The 17,672-nt window shown below is 46.3% G+C and overlaps 2 protein-coding genes across 2 annotated transcripts in view; both read left to right on the top strand.

Moving 5' to 3' along the window:
* Positions 1 to 486: 486 nt before the first annotated feature.
* LOC119311022 (peroxidase 55-like) lies at positions 487 to 2,679 on the top strand. The gene is made up of 3 exons (XM_037586648.1): positions 487 to 902; positions 1,539 to 1,730; positions 1,870 to 2,679. Exons 1-3 carry the CDS (start codon positions 675 to 677, stop codon positions 2,431 to 2,433), a joined length of 984 nt encoding a protein of 327 aa, XP_037442545.1. The 5' UTR covers positions 487 to 674; the 3' UTR covers positions 2,434 to 2,679.
* Positions 2,680 to 14,252: 11,573 nt separating this feature from the next.
* Positions 14,253 to 17,672, top strand: part of LOC119309824 (4-hydroxyphenylacetaldehyde oxime monooxygenase-like) — a 19,297-nt gene continuing 15,877 nt past the window's right edge. The window contains exons 1-3 of the mRNA XM_037585735.1: positions 14,253 to 14,401; positions 14,513 to 14,805; positions 14,904 to 15,211. Of these exons, the coding sequence (XP_037441632.1) occupies positions 14,253 to 14,401; positions 14,513 to 14,805; positions 14,904 to 15,211 (750 nt within the window). The remainder of the gene's footprint in view (positions 14,402 to 14,512; positions 14,806 to 14,903; positions 15,212 to 17,672) is intronic.

Raw genomic sequence — 17,672 nt, 5'->3', positions numbered from 1 at the left:
GAGATAATTTAGTTTGAATTATCCAATCTTGTGATTCTGGTATGATTCCTTGATCTGATTGCCTGGACTTACAAGAGATCTCAATCGTCAGACGGTGCCAAATCCAAGGAGAAGAAACAGTTGGAACCCATGTGCAGCCCAGCCTCACTTAACTCACAATTCCTCTTCTCTCTAGATTTGATTGGCTCCACAGCTTCTCAGACTGATGATGATTTGAAAAGTCCAACATGATTGGCAACTTGGCATGGCCGTCTCTCTCTCACTGCATCGAGCCAGGAATATATCCCTTTCCAGTGTCATCTACGCGCTTTTAAAAATGGTTCGCATAACTGACGAACAAATCCTCTGGGAATAATATCTTTCATCAAATCGTATTGCAGATAATACAGCTTCCAGCTTCCATTATCCTCAGCTCAATCATCATCATCTCTATAATAATTCTCAGTAGAAAAAAAGAAGAAGAGAGGAAAGCTGTATACATAGGGAGGCCCATCTTGGCTGTCCCCTGGCCCGCCTCTCACTGTCACTCACTTGTAGCTAGAGTGACCAGTGAGGCACCAGCAGCTTGTAGCTATAGCTGCCTTCTCCCCACGGGAAACCAAAATTCGATTCCAACACGCACGCGCAAGCACCGCACCTCTGAGCGGCTGAGCTCCAGGGCCAGGGCCAGGGCCATGGAGCGGCGGAGAAGGGGCAGCTGCTTCTGCTTGCTCGCCGTGACGGCGGTGGTGGTGGTGGCGGCGGCGTCCGGCGGCGAGGCGAAGCTGTCGCCGGACCACTACCGCAGGACGTGCCCGCGCGTGGAGTCGATCGTGCGGTCGGCCGTGGCCAGGAAGGTGAGGGCGACCTTCGTCACCGTCCCCGCCACGCTCAGGCTCTTCTTCCACGACTGCTTCGTCCAGGTGAGCCGCCGCCCGCCGCTGAGATCGATCCATCCACGCATCATTGCTTCCTCTCAACCCTCTCTGGAATCGGATTCTTTTCTTCCCTGCTAGAGCCTAGAGGGGATTTCTTCCGGTCGCAGCTAGTTGCATTTGCAGATTGCAAACACCTGCAACTTGCAGGCAGCCAGCTGCTTTTCCGGTTTCCAGCTCAGCGGCACGAGCAGCTTGTCCTGCCTGCACTAGTGATGCGACCCACTGACCCCATTAGCCATTGGCCAGGCACTGATTGGTCCCATCCTGAGTACAGTAGATCACAGTGCAATTGGCTGATTAATCTGCCTGTCCCAGCAAAGCAGAGAGCATTTTGCACTTGATGAGTAGTACTTTTCTCAGTGAGAAGAGGTTAGGTGGAGATCAGGTCAGACAGAGTGGCAGATAATTGCTGGCTGCGAGTGGGCAAAGCTCGCTCGATCGGCTCCCGCGATCACGCGCGCGCCCGTCGCTTCGGCCATGTGACCGCACGACCTCCCTGTCAACCCGGCCGCTTTGCCGCGTCCGACGTGGCCAACCACGTGGTCCACGTCGTTTGAGGATGATGATCTACCTTTTTACTGCTCATGGTCATGCGGTGCGGTGGTATGTTTTGTTGGGCAGGGCTGTGACGCGTCGGTGATGATCGCGTCAAGCAGCAACGACGCCGAGAAGGACGCGCCGGACAACCAGTCCCTCGCCGGCGACGGCTTCGACACCGTCGTGCGCGCCAAGGCCGCCGTCGAGAAGGCATGCCCCGGCGTCGTCTCCTGTGCCGACATCCTCGCCCTCGCCGCCCGGGACGTCGTCTCCATGGTACTAGCGATCAATCACGCTCTATACTAATATATCTCAACCATGCCATGTTTTAAATTGCACCTCCTGTCGTGTCCTGTCTGTCCCTGACAATGTCTCTCTCTGATCTGATCCCTGTGCCGGTGCACGGCAATGGCAGTCGTCGGGCCCGAGCTGGAAGGTGGAGCTCGGCCGGCTGGACGGGCTCGTCTCCAAGGCCGGCGACGTCACGGGCAGGCTACCGGGTCCGGACATGCAGCCGGACGCCATCACCGCGCTGTTCGACGGCAACGGCCTCGCCGTGCGCGACATGGTCGCGCTCTCGGGCGCGCACACCGTCGGCTTCTCCCACTGCGAGCGCTTCGCCGGCCGGCTCTACCGGCACGGCGCGGTGGACCCGTCGTTGAGCCCGTCGTACGCGCGGCAGCTGATGGCGGCGTGCCCGCCGGACGTCGACCTGACCATCGCCGTCGACATGGACCCCGTCACGCCCACCGTCTTCGACAACAAATACTACGCCAACCTGGCCGCGGGCCTGGGGCTGTTCGCCTCCGACCAGGCGCTGCACGACGGCGCTGCGTCGCGGCCGGCCGTGGAGGGGTTCGCCGGGAACCAGACGCTCTTCTTCGAGGCGTTCAAGGAGGCCATGGTGAAGCTCGGGAGGGTCGGGGTGAAGAGCGGCGAGGACGGGGAGATCAGACGAGACTGCACCGCGTTCAACTAGTAGGAGAGGAAACCGGCCGCCATGCACGGTGACACTAGCTGGTACTGTAACTGAGAAGAAAAGTTATAAGGTCTCGATGCATTGATAAAACAATTTTTTTTATAAATGCACCGCACGTAAGTAGCACACAGAGTCTGATGATCTAAAACTGTCTGCCACTACCATGTTCTTCATTGTCATGTGCACTGTTGGTCCAGCCAATGGATCTTGTTCCTGGTTCTCGAAGATGAACCATCCCCTCCATTATCATGAGTATTTTTCTGAATCCTACCCCAGTTTTGCTCCATCTGCAGACGGCCTCAAACCATTAATTTCATTGCCACATCGAGGACGCATTCACATAAACAACAATCTACCAGTAAAGATACCCGATTCCTGGCTAATATATTTTCATATCTGAAGTTGGACATGCGACATATATATTCCCATACATAGAAATTTACATATACTCCTACATTACAACAAGATCACTACAGTGGGTCATACGAAAATACAAAGAATTTGAGTTCAAACTTGCAGACATATATTTGCGGTATATTTTCATGCGGCCTCAAAAATGGCTTGGGCCAACGTTGGGCGCAAGCGTCGACCCAAACATGAAAGTGGACATGGGTGTCCGCCGGGCAGACCCAAATGGACAAATGGTGGACAAAATCGCCGCCCCTTTGGGTAGGCCGGTTGGAGTTGCTCTTACGTCTGCTCGCACGCTTCAGCAGGGGTCTGACAGAGCTGGGCTACACACGAAGGTACGGTTGTTGTCCCGGTGGTGGGGATTTGCACTTGCTCGGGGTGAGAACCCCACATCGGTTTTGCCGATGCTGGCGGCAACGGGTGTCCATCGTTTTCCTCGTGGAGGTGCTACCATGGAGCTTGTGGCGCCCTCGCTGCCTTGTTTCATGGTATCCAGGTGAAAACCTATGATCGGCCTTGCCGGTTCAGATGGCGCCATGGTAGTGGTGTGTCCTCGACACCACTTCCTCCTTGGAGGCGTCATCGTGAAGACCCAAATGATAGCTTTTGTAATTGCATGTGGTTGAAGGAGGTGTGTCAAGTCGCGGTGGGGCATCCACCTTAGGGATTGATCGCGGCGTTCTGGCCCTGCCAACGTCATCTTGGCTCGGTCATTCCTTGGATTCGGTTCGATTCTGCCATCCGAAGCCGAGTTAGCGGGGTGTGATCCTCTTTGGACCACCTCGTTCCTGTATGACACATCTCCCCTTTACATGGTGTTGTTGGTGGCGACCAGACGACCAACGTTCAAGGCTCACCTTGCTTGGTCAGATGAAAATGGAAGTTGAGACCTCGGGGGAAACCCCTAGCCCAGGTCCTCCTGGAGCGGTTGATGGCGGCGCATCCGACGTCCCGACCCTTCTTGAAGGCATCCTCTGGGGGTCTGCTTGGTTGACGTGTGGGTGTTGCGGCGGGGATGTTCGTGGTGGTGGTGCAACCCGATGGGTCGGTGGTGGTATGTGTTCCTCTGTGGTGGTGTTCTTCGATGTCGTCTCTGCCATTGTGGTGCGGCGAGCTTCGTGCTCTTGGCGCTGTCTCGGTTCATCTTTGCTCAATGACGCCGCAAGATGCTTCTCTAACCTGCTAATCGTTCCTGATTTTCCCTGGCAGAGTGCCCTGTCAAGGTCCGTGCTAGTCACTCGTTGATGTGGATGCTCCTCTGTTGTGCCATGGTGCCTGATACGCACGCCAGTCTGGTGCGTTAGGCTGCTTGTCAAGTTTTGGTATTGTGATCCCTTGACGACTCCCCTCGTCTACTTATGCCTTGTGGCGATGTCCTTTGTTTTCTAGCCAGGCGTGCCTTGCCTTGGATGTCCATTGTTTTTTTGTTTCTCTTCTTCTTCTACCCTTGTTGTACAATTCTTTGGCGTGGTTCCTCTCATAAACGGGTTCAACTTGTTTATGTTTCTGCACCGGTTTTCCTTATAAACGAGATTAATCTCATGACATTATGGCCACTTTGAAATATATCCAGGTGGGGAGCCTTCCCCCTTGGTGACCATTTAAAAAAAAGTGTCATAGTTGTAGCTGTTAGAATTCAGTTTCGTGAGTGTTCTTCAGTTAAATTGTTAATAGCAGAAAAAACCTAGCTACGACTTGGTCCTAAGTTGTTAGGTTGATCATTGATCGCCCTGATCGGATCATGGGATGGCACGACATCTAAACGGTCATGGCAACAATGTAAGGTGGCGTGTGAGGAGTGCTGGGATGGGTGGCAGCACTCACGACTCGGACGTGGCCTAGTTTTTTGTTTTCAGAGCATTGTATAATCGCTGAATAAATAGAGAAAGTAGAAGAAAAGTTGTAGGTTGAACACGACACGGAATCATCGTCTCTTTCTCCCCCTCTCTAGTTTTATCTCATGTGAGCTTGAGCCAAGACTAACATGTGGCATCAAAGCCTTGAGTTTTGGTCCCTGTGATGATCGGTCATGGTGACAATGTAAGGTGCGAGCTCGATGATCCTATCAGCAACAAGAAGATCATGCAGAAGTGGCCCGGTATCGTTCCCAAGCGCTACTTGTAGCTCGTGGTGTCCATCGACAACCTCATTGATCTTGATACGGGATCGATCAAGGAGATCGTGTGCCATTTCAAGGCGGCAGAGGAGCGCTATGAGCTGGACACCGAGGAGGAGGAAGGCACCAAGCTGCCGCTCACCGAGGAGTGGCGAGCACGTGCCGGATGCCACGAGCAGAACGACTCCTCAAGTGACGGCTCGAATGTTGGTAATAAGCAACACGGGAAGGGCCAGGGCGAGCGTGCCCCGGTGGCGGCAAGGCCGGACCAAGCACAACGACAATTGCTGGTACTGTGGCATCAAGGGCTATTTGGGCCCGTGAATGCCACGACAAGGAGCAGGACGAGGCTATCGACATGGCACTGGTTCCCGAGGTTGAGGACGAAGAGCCTGCACTTCTCATAGCTCAGGTCGCGACTCCGCCCATGCAGCAAACCACATCAGAGTGCGGCGTCGAGTCATCCACCTCAACGAGGAGCGCACCAAGGTTTTCCTTGGCGCTGAGGGAAAGGAGAAGGAGGTCAAGTGGCACATGGACACGGGTGCACCCAACCACATGACCGGCAGCGCCATTGCCTTCTTTGAGCTAGATCGACACGTCTCCAGTAGGCAACTCTTGTTCCAGAGTCAGTTTGAAAGCATGACTGTATATGTTACCTTTTACTAGCTTGCTTTTACTTACTTTGTTGTCCTATAGAGATACATAATAGCTACATGTATGGTTGATGAGTCCCTTTAGTGATCCGATAATGAATAGCAAAAAGGGTCCCTCTTCTGTAAAATGTGACCCTGATCTATTGAACCCACAAGAGGATGTGCACTTGTGACAAGGGTTTCTACAAAGTTTTTGTGAGAGAATCAAATTATAGTTTTTAGACTGGATCGTCATCACCTTTGCTACTAAGATACTCATAATAAAAACAGTATGAGGACTTGATTCTTACAACCATATGTTTCTGATTGGGTTCTTCATGATCTTAATTTTTGCTCTGGAAGACACCCGTTAAGATGTGCTTGCAACGACTCGAAGTGGGGATTGTGGTCTAGATTACGTCTTCACCGGAACACGCCTGCATCAAGAATCAGTTTTCCAGCCGTGGGCCCTATCCATCACACAAGGTTACCCTGGTTATTATGATAAATCAGACAAAAGCATTGGTCGTTCAATGACTAGACCTCATGTATCCCCAAGGGTTGGCTTCATGCTACCGTACTAAACATTTCAGTCACTCATGTTCAGAATAGCGCTCCACTTCCTCCATGCTCCTAACCTCTCGTTGATTGAACTCTGGGATAATGGGTACCTGCAAGGTCGAAGAACGTCAGAGAGACAAGAGATAACTGCGATACAATTTTATTTTACACATACATGACGTTCATTCAAAGTCATTCATCGACCCCTCATACAAACACATCCGGTTGCAAGGTTATGCCTCTACCCATTGACTTACCAAATTTATCACACACGGCGACCGGGTCACATGATAAAATCACAGAACAAGACATCAAGATGAAAATTTTGTTGATAATATGTCTTAAAGTGTATTGCCTACAAGTATGGCCATCTTTAAGGTGGATTGTCGTGGTGGTGGCTATGGAGATGAGATGGGAAATGTTGGAAGCTAGGATTTGTGAATGGCTTCTGTTGCAGAGATTGAGGTTTCTGGCGATGCTCCTTCGCGATTCTGGTATGGATCCCTTCATATAAGTTGGAGGGTTGGACACCACGGTGCCAGACGCTGTCTTGCTCTTTGTTTGTTCTTGTGCGTATCTCATTTAATTTCTTATTTCTCCATTTTGCTTCTTTTCTTGTATGACTTCTTTTCCTATGGAAACAAAATAAAGAGAGGATTTCACAATCTCTTGCATTTATTAATCATTAGTGGCAATATCAGAGGGAATATCTCAGATTTAATAAGATAAACCGGGTTAAACAAAAGTGTGATGAGCATAAAAAGTACACTCATCAAACTCCCCAAGCTTAAACCTTGATTGCTCTCGAGCAACATAGATAGAAACCAAAATCGTAAGGAACACAGTTGTTTAAATTGGAATAACGAGAAGGTTATTTACGATCGATATGCCTAGATAGCCCTTTGCTCTATAGCGGTGGCATGGTTATTATGAAAGTGTTAGTGTAGAAAATATAATTAACACAAAAATCTTGCTCCACTATAGAAAATATTGAAGTAGCTCAACACTTTTTTTACAGGAACAACGGAAGGGAATTTTATTTCTTGAGCAATCAAAACATAAATTACGAGAGTGAAAGGTATGTAAAGACAACACGACACTAGAGTAACTCGCTAACACCCACAAGTGTCTCCTCATCAATGCTCTCAACCACTTCTTTCAACCATTGCTTGTTGAAACTTTCGTTGTCCAGTGATGGGATTATGCCAAAGAATTGATACATGCATAGGGTATCGTTGTGGCTTAAGTTTGAGTACTATGGGCCAATATGTTGTCTCTTTCGAGCTCTTGCGATTAGTACTCGCTTCCACATACACACATCCTTCAAGAGAAAGCTGGATAATATTCGCTTTAGTGTTACCACTACGAACTTTAACAAACTCATAATCGATATCCGAGTTGAAACTCACATGGATCGTTCATTTGCCAATGTAGTTCTCAACATAACATCAAGAGAGGTGACGCACATTTACACACGTAACCACATATATAGTGACAAGACCATGACATAGGCGAGAAGTTGAAGCACCATGTAAAAATGCAAAACCATATTTTGACATAATCTCAATCTCCTTTCAACTTGGTTTCTCTAGACAACTTTATCCACAAGTCGTATTGAGTCTATTAAATTTAACACTATGGGGTTGAGTATCACTAATATCATCTTCCCTACAAATTTTCTCAACACCCAAGTTCTAGAGACTTTTTCATATGCATGGTTATTCTTTGTTAATATCCCTTTCTTTAAAAAACTAGTCTCACAACAAGTTTGATTATCTAGATTAAATAGAACACATATTACTAAATTATTTTATCTACAAGAACACAACTTTTGTTTTAACTATCAAGACTTACTCCCACTTGAATACTTCACACATAATACAACTATGATTATTCTAAGTAATTCAAGTGCAAAAGGCGGAAGTCGTAGGACATATCTTCATGATCATGAATTTCCATGCTTCTATTCCTTAAGGATAAGTTCCTCATTGCCTGGCGTAGATCAACTTTGTTGTGTAAATATAAACAAGAATGCAAACAAAATATAGGGCAAAAGGGAAAGAGCAAAGCAAAAGAAAAATTATTCTATTTTTTTAGTTTTTGGGTGTTTCAAAGCTAGCTTTCAAAAGAATTTGCAACTAGCAAAAAGAAAAACAAACCAAAAAGTAAAGTGCCAACACGAGTGTTTGAAGCCAAGCCAACTGAAGTACAACCCCATTACAACTTAATAATAAATTCTGCCATATCTTGACGTAGACGTGGAAGTAACCTCCCCAAGTTTAAGCTTTTGCAAAGGCCAAACTTAGGGAGATATTATGGCAGCGGGTAGTACGGAAACCATCCTTGGCTCCATTCGGAGAAGTTGTTGGCCATAGTCACGGACGTGTCTTGAAGGGACGCGACAAGCTTGCTCATGTTGTTGATGGAGCCCCCGAGATTGTTGATATCGGCGTACGTGGTGTAGGACACTTCCTATTGTGCATCTTCTTGGAGTTGCTCATCCTCATCATCGATGGCTAGTTAATCTTCATCAACTTGTTCTGTTTTGGCGCCTCTTGTTGAAAAGTTACATCATCTTGCTATGGCATGTAATGCAAAATACCAATGTGCGCCTCTTGTTCTTCCCCGTGTGCCGAGTCCACGGGAACCCTTAATTACCTTAGTGAGAGTGGAGTGCGAAAACTACGGTAGTGGCGTGCGTGGTACGAATTCTACTTCGAGTATAACACATATTGTACTCAGATCAGCCCAATTACAAACATCAAGAGTGGCTCAAGCACCCAAGTTAGAACTAGGCAATCACATATGTTACGTTATACACATACCAATGGGAATTCCAAACTCCCCGAGAATGCATCAATCAGCTTGTTGGTTTTATCGCTTTATCCACCTCGTTGTGCTCTTTTACTTCTTTTATGCTATTTATATTTCCACCTCATTTTACATTGTGTCTACAAGTAACTTGCAGGCACATTTCCATAAATGTCTACAACTAACTTGCAGGCACATTTCCATAAATCTCTATAAGGGACAAAGTTCAATTCTTGTGCTTCGTGTGAGATCAATACTCTTACTTCGAAAAGGCTACAAGTAAACCCTATGCACTTGCATGCCATCAAACTTTTTCTGGTGCCGCTGCTGGAGTTAAGCGCTTTCGGGCTTTGTTTAAAGTTTTGATATATTCTGTGGTCTAATAGTTATTTTGTAGGCTCTTGGCAACCATGGACAAATATGAACAATTTTACTAGCTTACTATGATTAATGTCTCGAGACCTTGTTTTGGCAATATCTTTATATCTTCGGGGCCGTGACCCGCTGGTGAAACATTTGTGATTAACCCAAGTTACTCAGTATGTTGCAGGGTACGCCATTCAGGGGATATTCGATGTCTCTATGTCAATTTTATAGGTTACGAAGGATTCTAGGTTGGATGATATATTTTCTAGTACCGGTTGTCTTTTGTATTTATTTTGATAAGATTAATCATCCCTTCTTTCTTAGCATATGGCGTGCCATTTGTTTTGTTTGGAATTCTTTACTGCAAGACTTATCAATCACATTATTGCCAGTATATTTTTGGTTGAAACTATATGACGTTGTGTCGATTCCTAAATTGTACACCTGAGTTATTTTTATCTAGCTTTGCCCTTGATGATGCACAGTTTCAGACCGTTCATGAGGTATGTGATTAGTTCGACATCATGGCCTATAAAATCTTTATTCAAGATACCCCATGATACAAAATATATATGAACATCGTGCAATTTCTAAATGAACCATGCAATAATCCCCACATATCACAGTCATTGATATGTTACATTCAATATGCACTTACTTTGTGGCATACCAACCCATATCAACTTGAACACGGACCGCAACCATCTTACTCTACTTATGCATAAATTTGGGTCTGAATTCATTGTCCATGAGCTATCTTATTGGTGGACCAACAAACTACGATGACCTGGTCTTCATATGCTGATTTGAAGAGCAATGAAGATATATATATATATACTCTTAATAGAAATACAATACATCATATCGAATAATCATTTCTTCTTGATTAAATTGTCTTTCTCAAACTAAAAATGTATATTTCTATTCAACATCCATTTTGGCTGCATAGGCATTGACCGGCGAAACTACTACAATGTCCTCGAGGGAGCCCTTCCTTGACACATTCAAGTTTGCAATCAATGCTAATGAAGCATGGACCCCTGTACCTCTTGCTCGGCTTTGAGCACACCTTTCTATTGTATCCTTGGGCTATAACCACCTCTACAAGGAAGAATTACAATACAATCATGCATCAAATTATTTTTTAGACATGTTTATCTAGAAAAGTGCAACAATTGTTAAACAAGTATAGTTTATCTATCTATCTATTTATTTATAATTATACGTAAATTGTGTATTTGTGTGTGTCCTTGGGATGAAGCATTAATTTCAGGTTTGCATGATCTTAGAATGTTGTATGCGGGAATCAGATAGCTAAATGCGCACAAAGAAAGAAGTATACTTGATAAGGCCACACATGGAAGAAACAAAATTGGTGATATCAATAAATTTTAAACGATAAAAATGTTATGCAGATGAAATCATATGCCAGATTCATAATATTTTTTCTACAAGTGGATTAATATCGATGATGGATTTGAAAGTAGACCGCACTTGGATATGTTTCCACAAAAAAAAATCTTTGACCCTTTTGTTACCATGCATCACACATCAGTTACGTATCAATTTTGTAACAAGTTATCATGCACCCTTTTACTACCATGGTGACAAGTTTTACTAGACAATGTGGTAATTATGTCGCCCTCATGGTGTTCCACACAGTCTCATACATTATTGTTATAGTGGTATCCAATACTAACCATCAACATAACTATATCACCTAATAAATTTGACCAAACAATATGCAATACATGAACAACATAATAATAGAATGTCTATTATATTATTAAATATGTTCTAAACAATGTACCATGCAGACGATTTTTATGCGTAACAAGTTATCACCTACCACAGGAAGTACATTATCACCATGCATTGTGGTAACTTTATCACCATGGACTAGAAGTACATCACCACACCAATATGACATAACAAACACTAAGCATCATTATAACTACACCACCTGGTAAATTTTATGGCAAAGACAGTAGCATGTTGGTGGTAAACTCTTTATCTAAATTAAGTGCCACTACCTAGCTAGTAGTGTCATCATTGTAGCACATCTCCATAACTTAGCGCTTACACGTGTAAGTGTTGAAAGGTACATGGTGACACATGTAGGGGCAAAACTTACCCGCTAATCTCTTAAACAAGACAAATATATTGATGGTGATAATGTCAGGTCAACTGTACAAATCATTCAGTAGTAAATGATACATGTGTTTTGCATCACAATTTTATAAGATAATTTTCTCCATTATCATGGCTATTCAACCACCGTTACTTTATTGTATCTCTATTTTCCATGCATTTTCAGAATTGCATTGGAGGGGCCCGAAAGCCTTGCTAGACAAGAAAATTGGAGAAGAACACAAATGAAAAGACATTTCCAGGACTAAAGAAAAAATTCAACAACATGTAGGAAAAGGAGCAGAACCAAGTGGGCCCAGCACACGAAGGCCTAGGAGACCCATGAGGTGGGCTCATGTGGCCCATGAAGGAGGATGTGTGACATGGCTGTACGACCCACTTAGATCCCCCTTCGTCTCTCCTTTTGAGGGGTACCGCCTTCGCACTCAAGAGACATGCCATTTTTTCACATAAATTTTTGAGGTGGCGGTGGACGTTAGGGAACCCTGGTTTCTCTTCTGGAGGTCTGATTATGTTGATTACTCCACCTAAGGCCAGGGAAATTCGTCACCATCGACCACTAATACCATGGAAACACTGGGATTACCCCCTTTGTACTCAAGAGACATGATATTTTTTGCGTAGTCTTTTGAGGCGGCGACGGCTGCTAGGGAACACTAGTTTCTCCCCCGAGGGCTGATTCTATTGATTAGGCCACCTCCGACAGGGAAATTCGTCGCCATCGTTGTTACCAATACCAAGGAAACATGGGGGATCATCATCATTTGTACCATCCGTATCTACAACAATCGTTGTTACCAATACCAAGGAAACATGGGGGATCATCATCATTCGTACCATCCGTATCTACAACAACATCCCCATCTCCATCTCCACTATCATCCATATGCAATTGGTGTAGATCGGTTCCTCGTAATCATTTTCTGGTGTTAATTGATATCTTTTAGTTGAAGGCTTTTGTTTTATTGATGAAATATTATACATTTGGATTATTATCCATATTAATACGCCCCTAAAAATAAACATGTCCGTGACCCGTTAGTAATTCAGTACCTTCCTCAGGACACGGGAAAAAACCAATTTTAAGGCCCATATGAATTGCAATAAAGGTTGATGCCTGATTATATGGTGGTGTAATTCTCTAATGGCGATGTGCAAATGTTGATTGCACCTCACCTTCTATGGGCCTAAAGGAGAGCATTGTGTCATAATGAATCTACGAGAGTTGGCCGGAGTGACATAATACCGTTCCTGAAGTTGAGGAGTTATAACATCAGGGAGTACAAAGGATACAATAACTTAAAACTGAGCTTATATCTTGCCTTAATTATTCGAATGGATAACCGGGATGTCCGTCGGGAGTACAATCATAAGTATAAGTGAGTCAATGGTTATGCAGCATATAATCTTAGCTTCTTTCCACATTATAAAGAAAAGGTGTTATCCATGCCTTCGTCGAAAAGGACCCAGTCTTTATACGAAACACAACATGTTTGTTAGCACAATTATGATTGGCCACTTGTTACAGTCTTTTACTCCCTCCGTCCCAAAATAAGTGTCTCAATTTTACAAAGTTGAGACACTTATTTTGGGACGGAGGGAGTACTTCTCATCGTTCTTTCAATTTCCAACCATCTAATGAATCAAACACGCTACTCTCACTTGATTCAATTTTTGCATTGATTCTTGACTATTTCTTATGCACCAATTCCTTTTGCTCCTTGTTGAGTTTTGCTCTTTTATTGAAAGATCTACAATATATCACCTACAATCATGTGTATCATTAACTTTTCAAACCAATGAAATTTCATTTTAACATACCAAACATAGGTTCTAGTTTTGAAGCCCTCATCGAGGCAAGGCCAACAATTATCACAGATCATAAATTGAGTACAACTTTTTGTAGCTTTTAGTTTGAAAGAAAATAAATGACATCTGTTGTTTTGTTATTTTTGCATGCGTGCAAATAACACACAAATAAACGTTAGTGATTTTCAACAAAAAAAGACATTAGTGGAAGCATGCCCCCTATATATGCTGTATCACAATCGTGGATCAAGCTAGACTTGCCTAGCTACTTACCGGTGGACACAAGGAGCAGCAGAAGGACAAGGGCGGCAGCGGTGACGGCGGAGGACCGGCGCGACGACCCCATTGATCCGCTGATGGATGCGCTGCAGATCAACGAAGGCCCTTGAGCCTGGAAAGATGCAATCTTCTCTCTTCTCAGGACCAAGGCTAATGATTGAAGAGCGTATTAGAGAAGTTGTGCCGATTTAGCTCCATGCATGGGCGTGACCAGCCAATAAGCATCAGGCCACACGAACATCTCGGACCTCTACTATAAATAAACCCGGCCGGCAAGCCACCACCGCCGCTCACTCGCAACGACTTCCTCGACCGCCAGCGCCAAGGTTGACGGGACGGGTGTGCTTGTTCGGGTGTCCGACTTGCCATAGGATTTGGTTGGGTGTGCTTGTTCGGGTGTCCGACTTGCCATAGGATTCGGTTGCTCGGGTCCGTGATCCAGGCCGAGTCGGGTTGCACATGTTCCCTGCGTCTGATCCCTAATATATATACGCACGTACCCACGGTGCACTAGACCATACCGATCGAAGCAGAGAGACTTCTTGGAGATCCGTCGAGAGTTGCGACGACTTAGGCTACTAGCAAGCTCCCAGCTCTCCAGAGGCTCGATGGAAGAAAAGAAGAGGATGCCCACTCGCTCGATCTTTCCATCGTCATCAATGGGATCCGCACTGTCGTCGATGGCGCGGGTGATGATGCGGAAGCTGGACGGCCCGCCGCCGGCTTTCGTGCACGACCTGCACCGCGAGGAGCAGACGCTCCAGGAACGCTCCATGTGCGGCTGCGGCAAGCCACCGGCGTCGACGCCTTGCCGTCAGCGCACCGAAGAGTACGTTCTCCGATATCCGACTCCAATCCGGCCGTCTCTCTCCTTGCTTAGCTCTTCGAGTCCGTCAACCTATTGCTGTTTGCTAACGGTGATGTCTGGATCGATTTGCAGGGAGCGCGACGCCTCCATCATCGGCCACGTCCACCACGCCCTCCGCCACTACAACGCCACCAACCCGGGCTCGGAGTTCGTCCCCATCAAGCCATTGATGGCCGCGTACGTGGGCTTCGAAGGCCACATCTGGGTCCACGTCAGCTTCGTGGCTCGCGGGAGGAAGATCGTCAGCGGCAAACGGAGGCGCAACACTGTCAGCGACACCGTCACCGACGAGCACTTCTTCGCGGAGCTGCGCTACAGCCACCGCAGCTCCGACGCGCCGGCCGTCGAAACATGCACCATCGTCGGTAAGCAGCGACCACCACCTTAACCGCCATGAGAAAACAATCATCTCTTCGGATTCTCACCAGATGTTTTTCTTCCGTTTGTTCTCTACTATCGACAGATAAGAAGCCGCGCCACAGCCACTTGAAGACCTTGTGTACATTTTGCCCAGAAAGCTTTGAGATCTTGCACCCTCTTGACGGGAGCTTCGTGTGCAGAAAGAAGACCCAAGCAAATGAGGGGCAAGGTTTCACGCACTTCATGAATCTGCTTGAGAAGCCGTTCACATGCCCCACTGCCGGTGCAGAAGACAAGGAGGATGCGGCAGCTCCGGAGGAACAGAAAGCTCCAGAGGAACAGGAGGAACATAGTAGCACCATGAGCCGGCCTTTCTCCTCCTTTGATTTTTTTCGTAATCTCATGACAAGGGTTTTGCCGGCCTTTGACGATAATCTTGTGTTCTAGAGTAGTAGCGGATCTACATGAGAAGTCAATGTAATGAGTTCATGTTAGACTCGATCAAAAGTATATGTCAATTTAGTGAAGGATTTTGTAAATGTTCTGGTCGTGTCAATCATTTTGCCACTTCAGGAAGGCCTGTTCTCTAGAAGCTCTTCAAGTTTGGGTCGAACACCATCTCTAAGTTAGACTTTTTCTATAATACATCTCTAAGTTAGACTAGATTTCCTTCATGATCCCTAGAGCTGGCATGCATTTGTTGATTTTTTTGTTCTTTTGCTTTTGTACCATTTTAACTTTATTTTTTAGTTTGACCAAAAAATACAGTAGAACGATTGTTCTATCCAAATGATAAGTGTCACATGGTGTAGTTTGACGTCACAGGGTAACCGCTCTATCAGTTCTTTGAAGTCATTTGATATTGTTGGTTACTCGTCACCAACTGGTCACATGATAGAGCGATTACCATTCATGCGACGTTAAACTACACATGTATCATCCGAACTCCAAAATGAACAATTCTTACTACGCTAGAAAACTTAAGTCCATACTCCCTCTAATCCTTGCTCTCCCTATAATCACCAAAATGATGCATACATGCGTCACTAGCTAGGGCCAACCGATTCCACATGACACATACGTGGTGAGCAACCTACAAGTTTTTGGCAGTATAGTGATGTGGCATATGTGGTGAGCAGGCTCAAAACACTAGGACCAACCGATGCAAACTCTCAAAAGTCAAAACATAGAAGGGGCATGACACGTGCCACAGGCCGGTCGGGCGGTGAGAAGATGGAGTCCACGAGTCATTGACCTGGATATTCTTTTCCATCTTTCCAAAGGGATCTAAAATAACAGTAAGACAACATATAAGTGTCGTAAAATTAAGAGCATGTCATGCATATTATGGGAGCGACTAGCGCTCAGTCGACGGAGAATTAACTAATTAAAGTTGTTCATAAATAACTAAAAACATATTCAGCATGGTGTTATAAGAAATTGTTCATCTATTGCAAAAACAAATTGTAGTGTTTATTTTTAGAGCTCAGAAATAAAATCTTACATGAATTTCAATGGTACTTGGTGTCAAATGATTTACTAAACCTCCACCACGCCATTGTGAAAATTCTAAACCAACGGACTATTACAGGGTCTGTTCGTTAACTAGAGGCTGATTGGGTTGCTATCAATCTTTGACAAGCAAAATTTGGTAAAATCAAAGTTGCCAACATTTGGCAACCTTTTATGTGATTGGAAACGAAAATTGGTATGCAACCAATCTCACTACCAGAAAAACTAGGGTTGCCGACGGCCAAATCTATGCCGACAGCACTCGTCGGCATCTATGGACCTATGCCGACGGCCAAGGAAAGGCCGTAGGCGTAGAAAAGCCGTCGGCATACATTCATCTATGCCGATGGGGCCGTCGGCATAGACAAGGCCGTCGGGACCGCCCGAGGTACGCCTACGGGGCCCGTCGGCATAGGACAGGCCGTCGGCATAGCCAGGGCCCACCTGCCCGGTCAGCGCTGACCATTTGACGGCGTTGATCCTACGCCGACGGGCGGTAACGGCGGCCGTCGGCATATCTGTGGCAGAGGTATGCCTACGGCAAAGCCGTCGGCATAGGCCCCTCTGCCACGTTAGCGATCCGTGTGCCACGCCACGTCATCGATCCGTGGGACAACCTCCGTGTGTCCACAGATATGCCGACGGCCTTGCCGTCGGCATACGTTTATTTTAATTAATTTTTTTATTTTTACTCTATTTTGTTATTTTTACTTTATTTTAGTTTTTGTTTTTGTATAAGATAATTATGCCTTATCTAAAAAACATACCCGATGGTATATCGATTGCCCCCCGTTACGAACGTCGCTATCGCCGTGTCACGGAGGGGGGAAACGGTCGACACGGAAGGAATTCTAGTTGGTGGGGGGATTCAGGGTGTAACTATGTCACCGAAACATCACACGGGTCCCGATGCATATGTGAAAGTGTTCATGCATGCGTAGACGCCCGTCTTGGGGCTCCGGGGTGTGCCCCCCCTCACGGACGGTGCCGCCGCCGGCACCTGGAGGGGAGAAACGGATGCGTCGGGTCTACACGGAGGGGATTTTGCTGTGGGTCTGGCCCGGATGTTGCTCCAGAGTGTTCCTATGGGCTGACCTAACACAACCGGGTGGGGAGGTCCACTGGTCAAAGCCCGTCCGTACAAAGTCAAAGGGCTAGATCGCGTGGTCAAACGCTACAGGGTTAGGCGGGACGGGGGCACTGGGGGTAGCAATGCCACCGGAGCGTCGCACCGGGCCCTCATACATGCAGGGTGGTGTGGTGGCATGTCCGAAGAGGCGGCACGCGTGTCCGGGGGGTGCCCCTCCTCACGGACGGCGCCGCCGCCGGCACCTGGAGGGGGAAACGGACGCGTGGGGTC

This window comes from Triticum dicoccoides, chromosome 5B (genome assembly GCF_002162155.2).
Source record: "Triticum dicoccoides isolate Atlit2015 ecotype Zavitan chromosome 5B, WEW_v2.0, whole genome shotgun sequence".
NCBI lineage: Eukaryota > Viridiplantae > Streptophyta > Magnoliopsida > Poales > Poaceae > Triticum > Triticum dicoccoides.
This window is presented reverse-complemented; position numbering and strand designations above follow the sequence as displayed.